Here is an 18568-nt window from a genome sequence, read left to right as displayed (position 1 = left end):
ACACAAAACCAGATCTTTCACTCACGCCCCTGAATACAGCCCACTCTCACAATCCAAGTGACACACCCATCCCCACTCCCATACACTTACCGTGGTAGAAGTTAGCATTGCCCAGAAATATCGCATTGTTTAACAGGGTCAGGACCCAGCAGAGGGGGAGCAAGTACAGAAGAGAGAGTATACCCAACAAGGTTCCGTAAAACCTACAACACAACATGAGAGAAAGAACTTCAGTATCCAAGTGACTCCAGCCCCAGAACTCAGCAACCGTTATCAACGTAGGGAAGAATGAAAGGGGGGGGGGGGTGTTGCCTCTTTGTAACCTATCAAATACTAAAAGGCCTAAATAGAGAGGGGACATTTACTATAATGGGGGGAAGTTTAGGACCAGAGGGGACAGTCTCAGAATAGAAGGAGCCTTTAGAACAGAGATGAGAAAGAATTTATTTAACACAGGGTGGTGTATCTGTGGAATTCATTGCCACAGACGGCCGTGAGGAAGCCAAAGAGATTTGGTGTATGTTGAAAAAAAAATCTAATAAATATATGCTCAAAGCAAAGACTGAAAAGTTCTTGATTATTGTCAAAGGTTACAGGGAGAAGGAAGGAGAATGGCATCGAGGGGACAAATAAATTAGCCATGATGGAATGGCACAGCAGACTTGATGGGCCAAATAACCTAATTATTTTCCTACGTCTTATGGTCTAAGTTAGCTTCAATGCAGGGCAGGGGACCACAAGAGACTGCGGATGCTGGAATCTGGAGCAGCACACATCCTGCTGGAGGAACTCACTGGGGTGAAGTGGCACCTGTGGTCGGGGGTGGGGGGGTGGGGAGGAGCTGGCGACATTTCAGGTCAGCTCCCTGCATCAACTCATGGTTCTTGGTCATGATCTGGATACATTTATTTATCTATCACATGTACATCAAAACATACAGTGAAATGCATTGTTTGTGTTAACAACCGACACAACCCAAGGATGTGATGCAGGCAGCCCACAAAATGTCACCACACATTCTGAAGGCAATAGAGCATGCCCTCATTGTTGGCCAATTGACATGTTCCCATCAATCCACACCCATTTTTATTGATGCAACAAAGATTGTAGACTCAAATTTATTTATCACATGTACATTGAAACATACAGTGAATTGTGTTGTTTGCATGAACAATCAATACACGTGAGCATATGCTGGGGGGCAGACCACACACACTCACTCACTCTTTGGGCCTCTAAGTTCCCCAGTCACACAAGCCAAACAGCATCGCAGGCATCCACTAGTCCACAGAGTCCATGCACTATTCTTATTTAAATGCCATTCTATTCTCTGAACCTTCCCATCAACTAGCCCCACCTCCCGCATAATTTACAACAACCAGTTAACCCACCAACCTACAAATATCTGGCATGCGGTAGGAAACCAGAGCTGTTGCAGGGAGAACATACGAACTCCACACAGACAGCAGCTTCTTCATTTCAAGTTCAAAATTCAACTCTAGATGTTTGAACGTTTGCCTTGATAGTCAGCTGTTGTGACACTGATGACAGTGCAAGTCATATAACCGGTGTGGGTCAGGGCACAGGGTGGTCGTGCGAAACTAAAACCACCAAGTTTTGGATGAGCTATAGTTTTGTAGGTGGAAGGCAAGCACCAGTGACCAAGGTGTTCAACAGTCAAGTCCAGCAGTACCAAGAGCACGGATGGAATGGGAGAGGATCGGGAAAATCTTATAACACATTCTTGGAGATGGAATATAATGTATTAGAACTGAAAAGAGGGTGCAGAAGAAGTTCATCAGGATGCTGACTGGATTAGAGGGACTGACCTGCAAGGAGAGGTTGGATAAACTTGGCTTACCTTCTCTAGAGGGCCGGACGTTAAGGGGAGGATAGACAGAGGTTTAAATAGGGTAGGCAATCGGAATCTGTTCCCACAGTGTACAAATGTCCAATGCCAGAGGACATGATTTAAGGTTGGGGGGGGTGAAGGGAGAATAGTGGGAGAGTTTAAAAGGTGATGTGAAGGCAAATTTCTTTATTCCCCACATAGTAGTGAAAGCAAGCAATCTGGTGGGAGTTTCAGAGGATTGTGGATTTACACACGAATATGAAAAGAATGAAGGGATATGGATGATACATTGGAACGGATCAGATTTAGTATAAATTTGCAGCAAGATCAGCATGACATCGTGTACTAAATGGCCTGTCCAATGCTGTACAATTCTGTGTTGTATAATTATTTACAGTTTAAATTGTCGTCTTGGTCAAGGGTTAAGAAATTCACAGCAAGCTCACCCACCCTCCAAACCAAACTTGTATGCGCACCATTGACTTACAGGACAGACACAGTGTGATCTTCCCAGTACAGGACACGGTACGCAGCTTCACAACTGATGCAAGTCTTGTTCAGCAAATCGTCCAGATGAATTAAGCTGAGAGAGGGAACACACACACAAAAAGAACCACCTGTATTAACAAAACAGTGTGAATCAGGGACAAAAGAGACTAAAGATGCTGTAAACTGAAAGAAAATTGAAATGTAGAGGGAATTCAAAGCTCAAAGTAAATATATTATCAAAGTATAGATGTGTCACCACATACTTTTCTGAAATTCATTTTCTTTATGGGCATTCACAGTAGAACAAAGAATTACAATAGAATGAATGAAAAACTTTACACAAAGACTGACAAAAAAACCAATGTGCCAAATACAATTTTTAAACACAAAAATAAATAAATACTGAGAACGTGAATTAGTCACTGAAAATTAACACAATGGTTGTGGAGTCAGTTCAGAGTTGTGGTAAATGAAGTTATCCACTCCTGTTCAGGAGCACAAGGGTTAAAGGGAAATAACTGTTTCTGAACCAGGTGGTGCAGCTCCTGTACCTCCTTCCCAATGGCAGCAGTGAGAAGACAGCATGGCCTGGTTGGTTGGGGTCCTTGATAATGGACGCTGTTTTTTGTGGCAACGTTTTTTGCAGATGAGCTCAATGGTAGGGAGGGCTTAGCCTGTGATGGACTGGGCTGTATCTCTTCACTTTTTTGTGGGAATTGAGCTGAATGACCTAACTTTGCTCCTATGTAGTCTTATGGTCTAATACCTATTATCAAAGATCTCCACCACCTGAGTAATGCCACACTTTCACGGCTACCACCAGGCAGGAGTTACAGAAGCCTGAAGTCTCACACCACCAGGTTCAAGAACAGTGACTTCCCCTCAACCATTTGGTTCTTAAACCAAACTGCACAACCCTAATCACTACAGTTTAGCAACTCTAACACCACGTCACACTAAAATTGATTCTGTTTTTATTCTAACTTGTAAATATTGCATACAATTAATGTTTAATTTGTTTTTCTTGTGAATGTTGTTTATATGATGCTGTGTGCCTGTGGTACTGCTGTAAATATGTTTTTCATTGCACTTGTGCGAACATTTGACAATAAACTCAACTTCATCTGCCAATTACTGCCTCATAGATGTGCCAGAAAGAGACAGCAAATTGAACAATGGGGTCACAAGACATTACTGCCATCTGCACAGGAGACTGGAGACCCACGGCCAACATTTCAAGAATAGCTGCTTCCCCTTCACCATCAGAACTCTGAATGGTCCATGAAAATGACCTATTTTTGTACTACTTATTTATATTACATATAATTTTATTATTATAATTTTAGTATTATGTATTGCACTGTACCACTGCCACAAAACACTAATCTTCACAACATACGCTATTGATAATAAACCTGATTCTGATATGACAAATGTCGTAAAGTATTAGTGGAAGATTATAATATTCTAAAGATGTTCTTAAGCTCTGTTCAATGATTAATTGGACAACAAAGGCATGTTTACAATAGCAAGTGGACCTGGAATCTTTTCCCCGGGGTAGGGGAAACCAAACTAATTTCATAGGGTAAACACGAGCAAATCTGCAGATGCTGGAATTTCAAGCAACACACATAAAAGTTGCTGGTGAACGCAGCAGGCCAGGCAGCATCTCTAGGAAGAGGTACAGTCGACGTTTCGGGCCGAGACCCTTCGTCAGGACTAACTGAAAGAAGAGCTAGTAAGAGATTCGAAAGTGGGAGGGGGAGGGGGAGATCCGAAATGATAGGAGAAGACAGGAACTCCCTCTGTCCCTCTCACTATACCCCTTGCCCATCCTCTGGTCTTTTTTCCCCCCTCCCTCTTCTTTCTCCCTAGGCCTCCTGCCCCATGATCCTCTCATATCCCTTTTGCCAATCAACTGTCCAGCTCTTGGCTCCATCCCTCCCCCTCCTGTCTTCTATCATTTCAGATCTCCCCCTCCCCCTCCCACTTCCAAATCTCTTACTAGCTCTTCTTTCAGTTAGTCCTGACGAAGGGTCTCAGCCCGAAACATCGACTGTACCTCTTCCTAGAGATGCTGCCTGGCCTGCTGCGTTCACCAGCAACTTCTATGGGTGTTAGTTTCATAGGGTGAGAGGGGGAAGATTTAAAAGGGACCTGAGGGCAACTCTTTCCACACAGCGGATGGGCAGTATGTATGATACCTCATCCATGAGAAGGAATACCTTTTGATGAGAGATTAAACTGTGGCTCCATTTGCTCTGGCAGGAAAAGGTTAAAAATCTCAGAGAATAGAAACAGAACACATTAGAAACACACCGCAGGTCAGGCAGCAACCACAGAAAGAAAAATATGGTCACTATTTCAGGTGGAAGGTGCTTTGTTATAACTGTCCCAGTTCTTCAACCTGAAACAGTAACCTCCTGTCTCTCTCCACAGATGCTCACCAAGAAGTAAACTTACAAAGTTTTGATTTCCACCAGAGCTTCCTGCCTGGTGATTTTAACTTTCTGAAGATCCTCTCTTCGGACACTATGACTCTTCCGCTGTGCAAGGGCTTGCTCGGTGAGTTGTTCCTGACAACAGTCCTGCAGATATCCGAGTACAGCAGGGGTAGAGATAACCATGGCGAGCAGGATGAACCAACCAGCTACAAAGGAGAAAATGAAACCAATATTCACTACAGCGTAAATTCCACAAGTGTGTGAACTGCAGGGCATCTGACTGCAAGACCCTGCGATGAATTGTGAGGATTACTGGGAGAAATCATCTCAGGTCAACTCACACCACCTCCCCACCCACCCTATCCAGGACATGTACCAGAAACACTGTCTCTGCAGAGTCCTCAGCATCAAAGACCCCTCTCATCCATTCCACAATCTCTTTGACTTCTACTGTCAGGCAGAAGGTTCCACAGTAGAAGAACACCAGCTTCCTCCCTCATGCTGAAAGACTCCCGCACACCCATTTATGTTAGCCCCTATAGCAGCAATACTGTTCTATATTTAACTATATGTAGTTTATGCACTTCGTCAACTTGTACATCTACAGAATACTTTATCTGTTAATACTATAGTGTTAATATTATTTAATGTGCTGTATGTAATATATGCACCAAGTTTTACACCATGGTCCCAGAGGAAGACTTCCATTTAGATGCGTACATGTGTACGGGTGCATGGCCATAAACTTGAACTTGAACCCTGTACTCAGACAGAGCAGCCTGTGTCACTGGACAGCAGAACACAACTCCTGTCTCAGAATGTGTTAGACAAAAAAAAAAAGCTCCATCCACAAAATTCCTCAGGAGTGCCATGGTGCACACCACAAGAACTACCCCTGTGCATTGGGGTACATTTTCATTTTCAACAGGCTGACTGCCGGCATGAAGGGGTCTCCTTACAAGGAAAGTCATCAGTTGGGGTATGCCCCTTCTCATCAGGGAGAAGGTCCAGGAGCCTGAAGACCCACACTCAGCAATTCAGGAATAGCTTCTTCCCCTCTGTCAAGTTTCTGAAAGGTCTACAAACCTCATTATTGCATATTTTGCATTATTTTTGTAATTTATACTAATTTTATGTCTGTGTTGTACTGCAGCTGCAAAACAACAAGTTTCATGTCACACAAGTCAGAGATAATAAACCTGATTCTAACTGCATCAGCAGATTGAGCCAACATTCAATCACTTCAATTTGAACTTACTGAAACACAAAAATTCTCCACTCAGGACCAGCACTGGAAACCCACTTTGGTCCCAACTATCCCTTTATGACACTTACATGGGACAGTTCTCATAGCAATGCTATACGCACATGCAACACACACTCCTCTCTCTTCTACGGTTGCATTGGCGCTACTTTCTGGACTTGTACAGAAAGCGCCTTCGTCTTTGCTCTCGCTGGCTTTCATTCTAAATTTTCACATAGCCCATTACTGGCTCTTGACTTCTCATAGCACGGAAACATGTTATTTCAGCCCAACCATTCCATGTTGACCTGGAACCCACCCAGCTAGTCTCAACTTTCTACGTTCAGCCCATATTGCCCCAAACCCTGCCATCCCACAAACCTGTCCAAGTGCTTCACTCTCTACCACAGTGGACAGGTCCACCTTCCATCCAGATAGACATATCGTCCTCATCAGGTAATAGGTTGGCAAACAACATCAAACACAAGCTCATAGGCTGGCAGCTACTTCCAACTACTCTTCCTCCTGCTTCCCTTGAGGACACAATTCCAATCTCCTCGTTTCTCCAGCCCTGTCACATTTTGCTGACGAGACTTCCCACACCAGTACTTACAAGATGACTTCCTACTTCCTTGGCTGCGGCTTTAGCTCAGCCATGGTTGTGGAAAACCCTGAACTTCATTTCCCAAACTTCTCCTCATATAGTTGTCTCTTACTCCTAGTGAGAACAAGGTTCTCTTTGACTTCACTTCCTCATCCATGATCATTCTCTATTATTCCTGCCACCTTAAACAAGGTACCCCAATCAGGCACATCTCCTCACCCAATCTTCCAAAGGCCCATTCTCACCTAAGAATTTGGTACGTCACCAAGGACTTTTGCCAATTTCTATGGGTAAATGATGGAGAGATTTCTAATGGGTTGTATCACGGCCAGGATAAGGAGGTTAGCCTGTGAGGAGAGATTGAGTGGCCTGGGACTACACTCACTAGATATTCAAAAAGATGAGCAGGGATTATATAGAAACATAAAATTATGAAAGGGATAGATAGGATAGAGGCAGGTAAGCTGTTTCCACTGGTAAGTAGGACTAGAACTAGGGGGCGCAGCTTCAAGTTTCAGGGGAATAGATTTAGGATAAGGATGAGGAGAAACTGCTTTTCCCAGAGTAGTGAATCTCTGGAATTCTCTGCTGGGAAGCAATAGAGGCTATGTCAATATACTTAACACACAGTCAGATAGATTTCTGCAAAGCTGGGGATTTTAGGGGTCTGCCGAAAAGGCGGGTAGGTGGAGATCAGTCCATGGCCATGATTTTATTGAATGGTGAAGTACTCTCGACAGGCCAGATGGTCGACTCCTGCTCCTGGTTCTTACTGTATGTACTTACAGCTACATCTCTTTAACCATTTGGTTCTTGAGTCAACCGGCACATTGTTCATTACTATAATTTAGCAACACTACTAATTGTGTTCTTTATTGTAAAAAATTGCGTGTAATTTTTGCTGAATTTATGTTCCTTATACAATGCTAGGTACTTGAGCTGCTGCTGCAAATAAGTGTTTTTATTGCTGTTGTTCATGAGACAATAAATTCAAGTTTGACTTTATGTTCAATTCAACACAAGAACATAGTGGAAATACTTGACAGGACGGGCAGTATTTGTGGAGAAAGAAACAAGTGTTTGTTGGCCTGAAGCATTAACCATTTCACTCTCCACTGATGCTACCACTGAGTCTCCAGTGCTTTCTGTTTTAATTCAAAATTCTACCTCCTTTGCAAATGAGTGCATTCAACAAGATAGATGCCAAAAACTACGTTCCTCTCCATGCAGAAAACCAACTACAAAGGGACGCTGTTTCAGAAAAAATGTCATTCATTTCAGGAAGTGACAAGGCAGAATTTTCTCTCAAGGAACCACAGATTGATTGAATACAAAGATAACGATTTGCTTTATTTGCCATGTGTACATCAAAACCTACAGTGAAATGCATCATTCAGATCAATGTCCAACATAGTCAGAGAATCAGAATATCAGAGATGTATTGTACATGCTTACTTTGACACTGTAAAATGTTACACTAACCACTACGCTACCTGGCTGCCCTGAAACAGGGCTGAATCAGGCAGAAGGCAAGTCTATCAGCAAGTCAAGAGTTCTGGGGAACAGGCAGCCAAGATCAAAAGCACATCAGCTACCATCTACCTATCACCCACACCTCACGCTTGCAACGGAACAGAGACCCTCACGTTGCTTTCTTTAGTAGGGTTATGATTATTAAGGCTTACCTTGGCTGAGAGCCAGAAACAGCACATTGAGTGTAACACAGCACACGAGGGAGCAAAGGGGAGCTTTCCATCTACAAAAGAAAAAGTACACATGATTGATAAACACAGTAGGGACACAGGACCTGGGCATCTTTGGAGAGGAGACAGGGAAATCTCTAAGAAAGACATAGCACTAAAGAATGGTAAATCTCCAGTGCCAGACAGTCACTTCATTCATGGGGTTTAAAAAGGGAGTAATTGGAAACAATTCAAATTACTGTCATGATTTAGAGTCGTAGAAAAGCACAGCACAGAAGAACTTTCAGCCCATCTAGTCTGTGCTACTTACTCCCATCAACATTTGGAAATAGTTTATCTTTCAGGTCCTGATGAAGGGACTCGACCAAAAGCACTGACCATACCTTTGCCTCCATAAATGCTGCCTGTCCCACGGAGTCCCTCCAGCAGTCTGTTCCTTTCGCACACTCCTAATTTTAGCAACTGCAGTCTCTCGAGGATGCTCTGACTTGCAGACACGAGAGTGCAGATACTGGAATCCAGAGCAACACACAAAATGCTAGATGAACTCAAGTAGTCAAGCAGCATCCATAGGAGGAAACGAACTGACCATGTTTTAGGTCAGTACGCTGCATCAGGACTTTCTGGGTTCTTTTCTTCACACCATGCCTCTCATTTGAAACAATAGAAATATCTACACACAAACATTTATTGAATTTGAAACTTCCCACTGCATTGTGCACTGTAAGTCAGAGGATGCACTGCTTTATCTAACTGAAGAATACTCTACAATACCACACACAAAGTATTGTTCTGCTGAGCCAAAACCAGTATTGATTGTCCTATTTCTTCAATGCCAGGGTGTCTTATTGTTTGCAACGGGTACTCTGAGATCAAATTGCTTTAGTTGTGGGACACTTTTAAGGCTCACAGTTAGCATAGGGTCAGAGAAATCCACGCCTTTCCCTTTCAAATAAAAAAATTTTTGCTAACACTAAAATATTACTGAAGGAATGTCAGTTTTCATAGACTTGAGTCACATGGAACGGTGATTTTACTACACAATGGGTTCTAGAAATGAACACAGCGTGGTAGCACTGCAGTTAGCATAATGCTATTAGAGTGGCTGCTGTAAGATGCAGGTTCAATTCCTGCCTCTGTCTGTAAGGAGTTTATGTTCTCCACATGACCGCGAGGGTTTCCTCCGAGTGCTCCAGTTTCCTTCCACATTCCAAAGACATATGGGTTAGGATTAGTGAGTTAACGGCATGCTATGTTGGCACTGGAAGTGTCTAGCAACATTTGCAGGTTGCTCAGCACAGCCCTCGTCGATTTGATTGATGCAAATAATACAATTCACTGTACATTGCAATGTACAAGTGACAAATAAACCTGATTTTCCTTTCTTTATTAAATCGGTCAATTCATTTCTATACTTTCTCAAATCCCCTCAAGTATTTTTAAACATTTTCTGTAACTTATTTCACAACATATTAGTTTTCCGGTCAAATGAAAACACTTGAGTTCTCCTTTCACTTCCATGGGTGAGCCGTGATTGCTGAGTGAATCATTTCCCAATAGAGCTTAGGATCAACCATTTCTCACAGCTCAGGTCACTTGGGCAGAGAGCAGCTGAGTAAACTGGAAACACCAGGGAGGTTCCTAGTTCCTTATCTGTCATCACGCAATGTGTATGAGAGACGGAGGGGGGGCGGGGGGGGGGGGGAACCAAGAGGCCATGGGAGTGTGACAATGGGTTGGATCACTTGGATCAAATGTAAAGCGTCTTCATTACTTGAATGAACCTACTTAGCAATTTGCCCCGACAAAGAACTCCATCCAAGCATAGCTAGGCAAAAGACACCAGGCAAAAGATCCACATTTCTGTCGAACATGGTTTGCATGCTATATTGACACCAGAAAGTGGCAGCACTTGTGGGCTGCCACCAGCACATCCTTAGGTCTGATGGATGAGGGGTAACAACAGTTCCTAAACCACCAGCACCTTTACTTCCTGAGAAAACTAAAAATTTGGCCTGTCCCCTAAAATCCTCACTAATTTTTATAGATGCATTGTAGAAAGCATTCTTCTAGGGTGCATAACAACCTGGTATGGGAGTTGTCCTGTCCAAGACTGAAAGAAGCTGCACAAGATCGTGAACACGGCGCAGCACATCACAGAATCCAATCTCCCGTCCATGGACTCACTTTACACCGCACGCTGTCGGAGCAGTGCTGCCAGGATAATCAAGGACACGACCCACCCAGCCAACACACTTTTGTCCCTCTTCCCTCTGGGAGAAGGTTCAGGAGCTTGAAGACTCATATGGCCAGATTTGGGAACAGCTTCTTTCCAACTGTGATACGACTGCTGAACGGATCCTGCCCCGGATCTGGGCCGTACCCTCCAAATATCCGGACCTGCCTCTCGGTTTTTTTGCACTACCCCCTTTTCTATTTTCTATTGATGATTTATAATTTAAATTTTTAATATTTACTAATTTTTAATATTTAATATTTGTAATCCAGGGAGCAGGAAGCGCAGAATCAAATATCGCTGTGATGATTGTACGTTCTAGTATCAATTCTTTGGCGACATTAAAGTATAAAGTATGAACCTAGTGGGCCCCGAGGCTCCTGTACCTCCTTCCTGATGGTAGCAACATGAAGAGAGCAACTGAAAAATGAAATAAACCTTCAGTAATTTCAATACGAGGAGGTAGGAACAAAATAAAGGAAAAAGTGGGTGTTATCTTCCAAAGTTCTGTAGATTATAAAACAGTTAAGCAGATCAGAGGAGGACAATGTAACCTCACTATTCCGCAAAGCAGAGTGACAAAGAGAGTCGAAGTAATCTGTGCCAGTGCAATGACAAGCTTACTTACAGCAGTATCTCTGGCACGCTGCCTCATATTAGTAGCATTCACAAGGAAAACAAATTATTCACAATTTTTACAAGAAAGTGGGAGAGGGGTTACAGGAAGCCAGAGACTGGTCAGTTCCCACCAGTCATCATCATCAGGTGCCAAGCCCAGTTTGAGCTTTGACTGCCATGGCCCACACACTCCTGTTTCCGGTCAAGTGGATCAATTCATTAGAATTCATTTCCAGTTCTTTGGCTGCTGTCTCCATCATCATTTGTCTTTGTCTTCCTCTTGCTTTCTTCCCTTCAATCTTTCCCATAATTACCTCTTTCCTAATCACATGCCCAATGAAGTTGCGTTGCCTTTTCATGATCTCATTATTTCTCTTTTTGTGTTTACTCTGTGCATGACGTCCTCGTTAGATATTCGTTTCGTCTATAATATTCTTTGCATCCTCCTCAAAAACCAAATCTCTGCTGCTTCAATGTGTTTCTTCATGTTACTAGATATGGTCCAACATTCTGAGCCATATAACATAACTGGATAAACGTAACATTTCAGTGCTCTGAAGCGGGTTGTCATGCCTAGTTTAGTATTGGTTAGTAGCTGGGAAAATATCAGAGTACTTTATCAAGGATGGGAAAAATATGCCATTTTAAAAATGTCAAGGGAAATAGACAAAGTCAACATGAATTTATGAAAGGGAAATCATGTATCAGTCAGTTTGTGAAACGTTTTACTGACGATGTGACTGCAGAAGAGATAAGAGAGAATCAATGCATTTATTTGGTGCATCAGAAGACTTTGATAAAGTCCTACATAAGTGACATGTATGCATAAATAAACCACATGGAATGTAACCAATATACTTACAGGATTTGAAAATTTGTCGACAGGAATGAGTTCAGAACAAATGAGTCTTTCTCGGGCGAGTATGTGGTAAATAGTGAAGAACCAATTTTTATCAGTGCACCATAGAAAGCATCCTATCTGGATGCATCACAGCTTGGTATAATTACTGCTCTGTCCTTGACCACAAGAAACTACAGAGAGTTGTACACGTAGCTCTGAACGTCACAGAAACCAGCCTCCTTTCCATGGATTCTGTCTAAACTTGCTATTGTACTTGGGAACCGTTCAATAGTGTTATAACAGTGGGGCTGATGTTATCCATGTCTGGGGGCACTTGCTTTCAGCTGTTGCATCTTCTGCTCAATGGAATAGGGGAGACGAGAGAACTATAGGGCGGGTGGCGTTTTTGATTATGTTGACTGCTTTACTGAGGCAGCGAGAAGTGTAGTCCACGGGGGGCGGCAGGGTGGGGTCTGGTTTCTGTGATGTGCTGTGATACATGTCCAGAACTCTCTGCAATTTCTTGCAGTCACAGGCAGATCAGTTGCTGTGATGTATCTAGATAGGTCACTTTTTATGGTGCATCAATAAAAATCAGTGAGAATCAACAAAGACATGCTAAATTTCTTCAGCCTCCGAGAAAGTAGAGGCATTGATAAGCTTTCTTGCTTGTGGCGTCAACATGTATCATGATTTGGATGAAGGAACACAATGTTTCTCAACTTGCCCAAGACATTAATCTGGGTGGGATTGTGAGAAGGATGCAAAGCGGCTTCAGTCACTTTATAGAGCTGGAGTAAGAACAGTAGCGTGAATTTACCTCAGACAAGTGTATAAATGTTGCACTTTGGCAAGTTAATCAAGGGTAGGACAAACAGTAAATGGTAGAGTTCTGGAGAGTATTGTAGAACGAGAAGAGCTCAGGATATAGGTATCTCGTTCCATGAGAGTAGCAACACAGGTTAATAGGGTGGTGAAGGTGGCATTCGGCCTGCTTGCCTTCAGTCAGGGCACGGACAGGAGTTGGGACACACATGCAAGACACATTAGGTCAAAAAAAAAGTAACCTTCATTCCCCTCCCTTTCCCCCACATTCTTGCTCTGACTTCTCATCTTTTTCCCCCCAATCCTGATGAAGGGTCTCGGCCTGAAATGTTGACTGTTTATTCATTTCCATAGATGCTGCCTGGCCTGCTGATTTCCTCCAGCATTTTGCCTTGGATTTCCAGCATCTACAGATTTTCTCATGTTTGCAACCTCAATCAGTTTGGCGTCCCTCATCTTTCCTGGCCTCACCAGTGATGTAAACTTAAATGGAACAGGCACAATTAAGAAATCTGAAGGGACACACCTTGTGTGAAAACCTCAATCTATTTGGTCAAGAAATTAAATTGAATTGACTTTTATTACTTACATCCTTCATATACATGAGGAGTAAAAATCTTTACGTTATGTCTCTATCTAAATGTGCAATGGGCAATTTATAGTAATTTGTAATAAACAGTATGTACACCAGGCCAGTGAATATAACATAGAAATACAATAGTATCAGCATGAATTAATCAGTCTGATGGCCTGGTGGAAGAAGCTGTCCCAGAGCCTGTTGGTCCTGACTTTAATGCTATGGTACGGTTTCCTGGAAGGTAGCAGCTGGAACAGTTTGTGGTTGGGGTGACTCGGGTCCCCAATGATCCTTCGGGCCCTTTTTACACACTTTTCTTTGTAATTGTCCTGAATAGTGGGAAGTTCACATCTATAGATGCACTGGGCTGTCCGAACCACTCTCTGCAGAGTCCTGTGATTGAGGGAAGTACAGCTCCCATACCAGGCAATGATGCAGCCAGTCAGGATGCTCTCAATTGTGCTCCTGTAGAAAGGATTTGGGGGCCCATACCAAACTTCTTCAACCGTCTGAGGTGAAAGAGGCACTGTTATGCTTTTTTCACCACACAGCTGGTATGTACAGACCATGTGAGATCCTCAGTGATGTGTATACCGAGGAACTTAAAACTGTTCACCCTCCCAACCCAGATCCATTGATGTCAATAGAGGTTAGCCTGTCTCCATTCCTCCTGGAGTCCACAACAGGATTGCAAGAGAACAATTCGAAGAGTCATAGAGCAGTACCACACCAAAATCAGCCCTTCAACCTATCTTATCTGACCTGTGCTGGACTATTATTCTGCCTGGAATCATTAACTCACACATGGACCATAGCCCTCCACACTCCTCCCAAACTCAAACCCTTGTACAAACCCAAACTCTTCTTAAACTGTTGCAATCAAACCCGTATCCACCACTTCCGCTGGAAGCTCGCTCCACACTTACACCACCCTCTGAGTGAAGAGGTTCCCTCTCCGGTTCCCCTTAAATATTTCACCTTTCACGCTTAACCCATGACCTCTAATTCTAGTCTCACCCAACTTCAATGGAGAAGGCCTGCTAACATTTATGCTATTTACCTCTCAATTTTGTTGTGGCAATATTGGTGCAATAATTTGTAACGTACAAGTTCAGTATAATACACGGTACTGTACAAAAGCCTTAGGCACATACAGTGTACATAGCAAGAGTGCCTAAGACAGTTTTCTATTTGTCAATGTGCAATGGAGAGAGTGGCTGTAAATCTAGTGGGAACAAAGGGTGTTGGGAATAGCAAGGAAGGGGCACCGCAATAGCGGAGAAGCACAAGAACATAAATCAGCCATCTGGCTCGTCGAGCCTGCTCCGCCATTCAATTAGATCATGGGTGACCGACCACGGACTCACCTCCACCTATCTGCCTTTTCCCCATAGCCCTCAATTCCCCTAGTATGCAAAAATCCAGCAGTGCCAGGGGTGAGGAGGTGGGAAGGGGGCAGACACACGCAGCCCTGAGGAACCAGACAGGGTCATTTGATTCCAAACAGTTGGTTTGTTGATCATCACAGAACGTCTCTCTGGTGTTTCTAGCTCCCTCCTCCTTTATCCACCCGTGATTCCCCTCTTCCTGTCACCTTCCCACTCTCAGTCACAACAGAGACCCATATCAGAATAAGGTTTATCATCACTTATACATGTCCTAAAATTTGGGTTTTTTTTGCGAAAAATTACTACAGTGCTGTCTTACGTACCCTGGCTATACACTGTGTATGTGCCCAAGACTTTTGCACAGTACTATATTCGGAAAATAAAGTTTATTATTGGAGAAAGTTGTAGATAACACCTGCTGTAACTGTTGTCCCTCATGACAGGACCATTCTTGTGGATCTTTCCCGGTCCCTTTCTAATGCCATCACATGGTGACACAGGTAGGCAGGGGGATGAAGGTGGCATTTGGCATGCTCGACACTAACAGTTGGGGCAGTGAGTACAAGATTGAAGACCCCCTAACTGTGCAAGTCACTGGTGAGACCACACTGGGAGTATTGTGTGCCGTTCTGATCACCCCCGTATTGGAAGGATGTTATTAAGCCTGAAAGGGTGCAGCAAAAATCAACAAGGGTGTTATGGGATCTGGGGGGCAGAAGTAAAAGTAGAAGGTGGTAGAGGCTGATACAGTTGGGCCCCTCAGGTAGGCACATGGATGAAAGACAGATGGAGGGCTATGTACGAGGGAAGGGTAGATTGAATTGGGAGTAGGTTTATCCACATTGTGGGCTGAAGGGCCAGTACTCAGCAAATCTTTAGAAAAGTAACTATAACAGGATAAATGAACCATCAAACAACAGAAAATCTGCAGATACTGGAAATCAAAGCAATACACAGAAAATGCTGGAGGAACTCAGCAGGCCAGGCAGCATCTATGGTCCCGGCCCGAAACATCCACTGTTTACTCTTTTCTGTAGATGCTGCCTGACCTGCTGAGTTCCGCCAGCATTTTGTGTGGGTTTCAATGAAAGATCAACCAGATTGCAGAGGACAATGACTGTGCAAATGCAAATGTAAATAAGTAGCAATAAATAACAAGAAAATAAAATAAAATGCCATTAATATGAGATCCTTGGTTGGTGAAATGTCTGAATGGATGGGAAAGTGAGTGTAGTTATCCGCTTTGTTTAAGAGCTTGACAGCTGAGGGGCAGTAACTGTTCTTGAACGTGGTGTTGGGAGTCCTGAGGCTCTTCTACCTTCTACATGATGGTAACAGTGAGAGAAGAGCAAGGCCTGGGTGGTGGGGATCTCTGACAATGGATGCTGCTTTCCTGCAACAGCATTTCATGTAGATGTACTCAATGGTGGGGAGGGCTTTACCCATGATGTATTGGGCTGAATACATTAACACTACCTTTTGTGAGATTTTCCTTTTAACAGCATTGGTATCAAGCCATGATGCAGCCAGTCAATATACAGTCCACTACACACCTATATGCCCCATAAGATTTTATATAACATTAAAAAGTGAATGCTCACAGTCCTTCCCCCCACCACGCTGGGTAGAGGAAGTATCAAACCAGAGGGCACAAGGTTAAGGTCAAATAGGAAATATTTAAATGGTACCCAAGGGGCAACATTTTCCACACAGGGTGGGTATACAGAACAAGGTATCAGAGGAAATAGTGAAGGCAGGTTCAATTACAGCATTTGCAAGACATTAAGACAGATAAGATAGGAAAATTTAGAGTGTTAGTGACGAAACACTCGCAAACATGGGTAGGCCATTTGGAAAGTATGAATAAATTGGGCCAAAGGGCCTGTTTCCATACTGTGAAACACTATGGACCATGACATTTACCTTGCAACATGGCAATCAGAACTGAATTTAACACCCCAAATAAGGCAAAGCAGTGTCTTATGCAGACTGGCAATAATTTCCCTTCTTAAAACTTTGTCTCTATTGTTAAAGCAAAGGCTTTGCTATTCCACCTTTCCACTTCCAAATAATTTGTGCGCCCATGCCCAGGTCTCTCTCATCCAATGCTTTCAAAAGAGCATCTTTTATTTCTATATTGTGCATTCTTCCTTATAAAATTCATCAGTCACAGTTCTCCACATTAAACTCTATCTGCCACACATCTGCCCATGAACCACTGGAGGAACTCAGTTGGTCAGGCAGCATCCCACCTGCTGAGTACCTCCAGCGTGTTGTGAGTGTTGCTCTGACCCCAGCATCTGCACAGTATTTTGTGTTTACACATCTGCCCACGTCACCTGCCTGTATGTATCCAGTCACAATCTACCATGGAGAGGAGAGCAATAAGAAAATAAATAAAATATAAATATATAATTCCATGACCTCAAGATATTCTGCAGATGCTGGAGATCCAGGATAACACACTCAAAATGCTGCAGGAACTCAGCAGGTCAGGCAGCATCTATGGAGAGGAATAAACAGTCAACGTTTCGGGCTGAGACCCTTCATCAGGACTCAATGAATGCCATACCTGATTAAATATTTCAGCAGCTCCCAGAAGTCGTACAGCGGTTCAGCAAAGATCTCCAGCCTCTTGAAAGCCACCACCAGACTGAGAAGATCCAAGGTCTCAGTGGGACTGTGCCTGGCTGCAGTTTCAGGGGTAGGTCCGGCCTCCGGCTCAGAGAGGGGGCTGTTGTTGCCGCTGCTGAGCGGAGAGCTGTTGGGACAGGTGGTGGCGGTGAGGCTCCCAGCAGAATCCTTCCTGTCCAAACCCTCCGTTGTAGCTGCCTCCCAATTGGGAGCAGGGCCCACACTTGGCTGCATCTCCCCCAAGATCTAATATACTGCCAAATGCACCTTTATATTGACACCGCCAATCAAAGTACTATATAAAAACACCTATATACGATTTATGCAGATGTAAACATTATATAAATAGCTCGGTTAGAGCAGCTAATTATTAACGCTGGAACAGGACGGTGGATGCCCAGATGTTGCAGTCCCCGACCTGGGGTCAGGGGTCGCGCCGTTGCTAGGAGACGGAAACGGGCCCGGCGGCCGCAGCCAGGGCAACCCTGGAGATTTAGCCCAGATCCCCCGGTACTAATGCCTCGGCCGCCTACTCCTTCTGTATCCAGCCAGCCGACCGGCTGCGGAGCGTCCGAGCAGCGAATCTTCCTTCCGCCTTCCCTCGGCCAGCCGCCGCGTCGCGTCGATGGACGGTGGCCGAGAGGCGCCGCGAACGCAGCCCGGCAAATAACAATCGGCTTGCTGACTCAACAACCGCCGCACTGGAAGAACTAATTCAAAATCAATGTTGTCAGGGCGGTCTCTGAGTACATAGATAACATAAAAGCACAAAATTGATTGCGTATATCTAGGAAGATGTTTGAAATGCTACGTGACAATGTCTATCTAGTCTGTCAGATTGAACTGAAGTCACAATGGTTCAAATAACAGCCCACGTTGTCTACACAAAATACTCCGCAGATGCAGGGGTCAAAGCAACACTCACAACACGCTGGAGGAACTCAGCAGGTCGGGCAGCATCCGTGGAAACGATCAGTCAACGTTTCGGGCCGGAACCCATCGTCAGGACTGAAGAGGGAAGGGGCAGAGGCCCTATAAAGAAGGTGGTGGGAAGGAGAAGGCTGGTAGGTTCCAGGTGAAAAACCAGTAAGGGGAAAGATAAAGGGGTGGGGGA

At 43.9% G+C, this 18568-nt stretch overlaps 1 protein-coding gene across 3 annotated transcripts in view; it reads right to left on the bottom strand.

Annotated features, from left to right (window-relative positions):
* zfyve27 (zinc finger, FYVE domain containing 27) overlaps positions 1 to 18084 on the bottom strand; it is a 223076-nt gene extending 204992 nt beyond the window's left edge. For all 3 annotated transcript variants that reach the window (XM_072239013.1, XM_072239014.1, XM_072239015.1), the window contains exons 1-5: positions 17393 to 18084; positions 8318 to 8388; positions 4805 to 4991; positions 2340 to 2435; positions 91 to 203 (exon numbers count right to left, since the gene is read on the bottom strand). In XM_072239013.1, coding sequence (XP_072095114.1) covers positions 91 to 203; positions 2340 to 2435; positions 4805 to 4991; positions 8318 to 8388; positions 17393 to 17688 — 763 coding nt within the window. In that variant the 5' untranslated portion in view covers positions 17689 to 18084. The remainder of the gene's footprint in view (positions 1 to 90; positions 204 to 2339; positions 2436 to 4804; positions 4992 to 8317; positions 8389 to 17392) is intronic.
* Positions 18085 to 18568: the final 484 nt, after the last annotated feature.

Source organism: Mobula birostris, chromosome 21, assembly GCF_030028105.1.
Source record: "Mobula birostris isolate sMobBir1 chromosome 21, sMobBir1.hap1, whole genome shotgun sequence".
Lineage (NCBI taxonomy): Eukaryota > Metazoa > Chordata > Chondrichthyes > Myliobatiformes > Myliobatidae > Mobula > Mobula birostris.
This window is presented reverse-complemented; position numbering and strand designations above follow the sequence as displayed.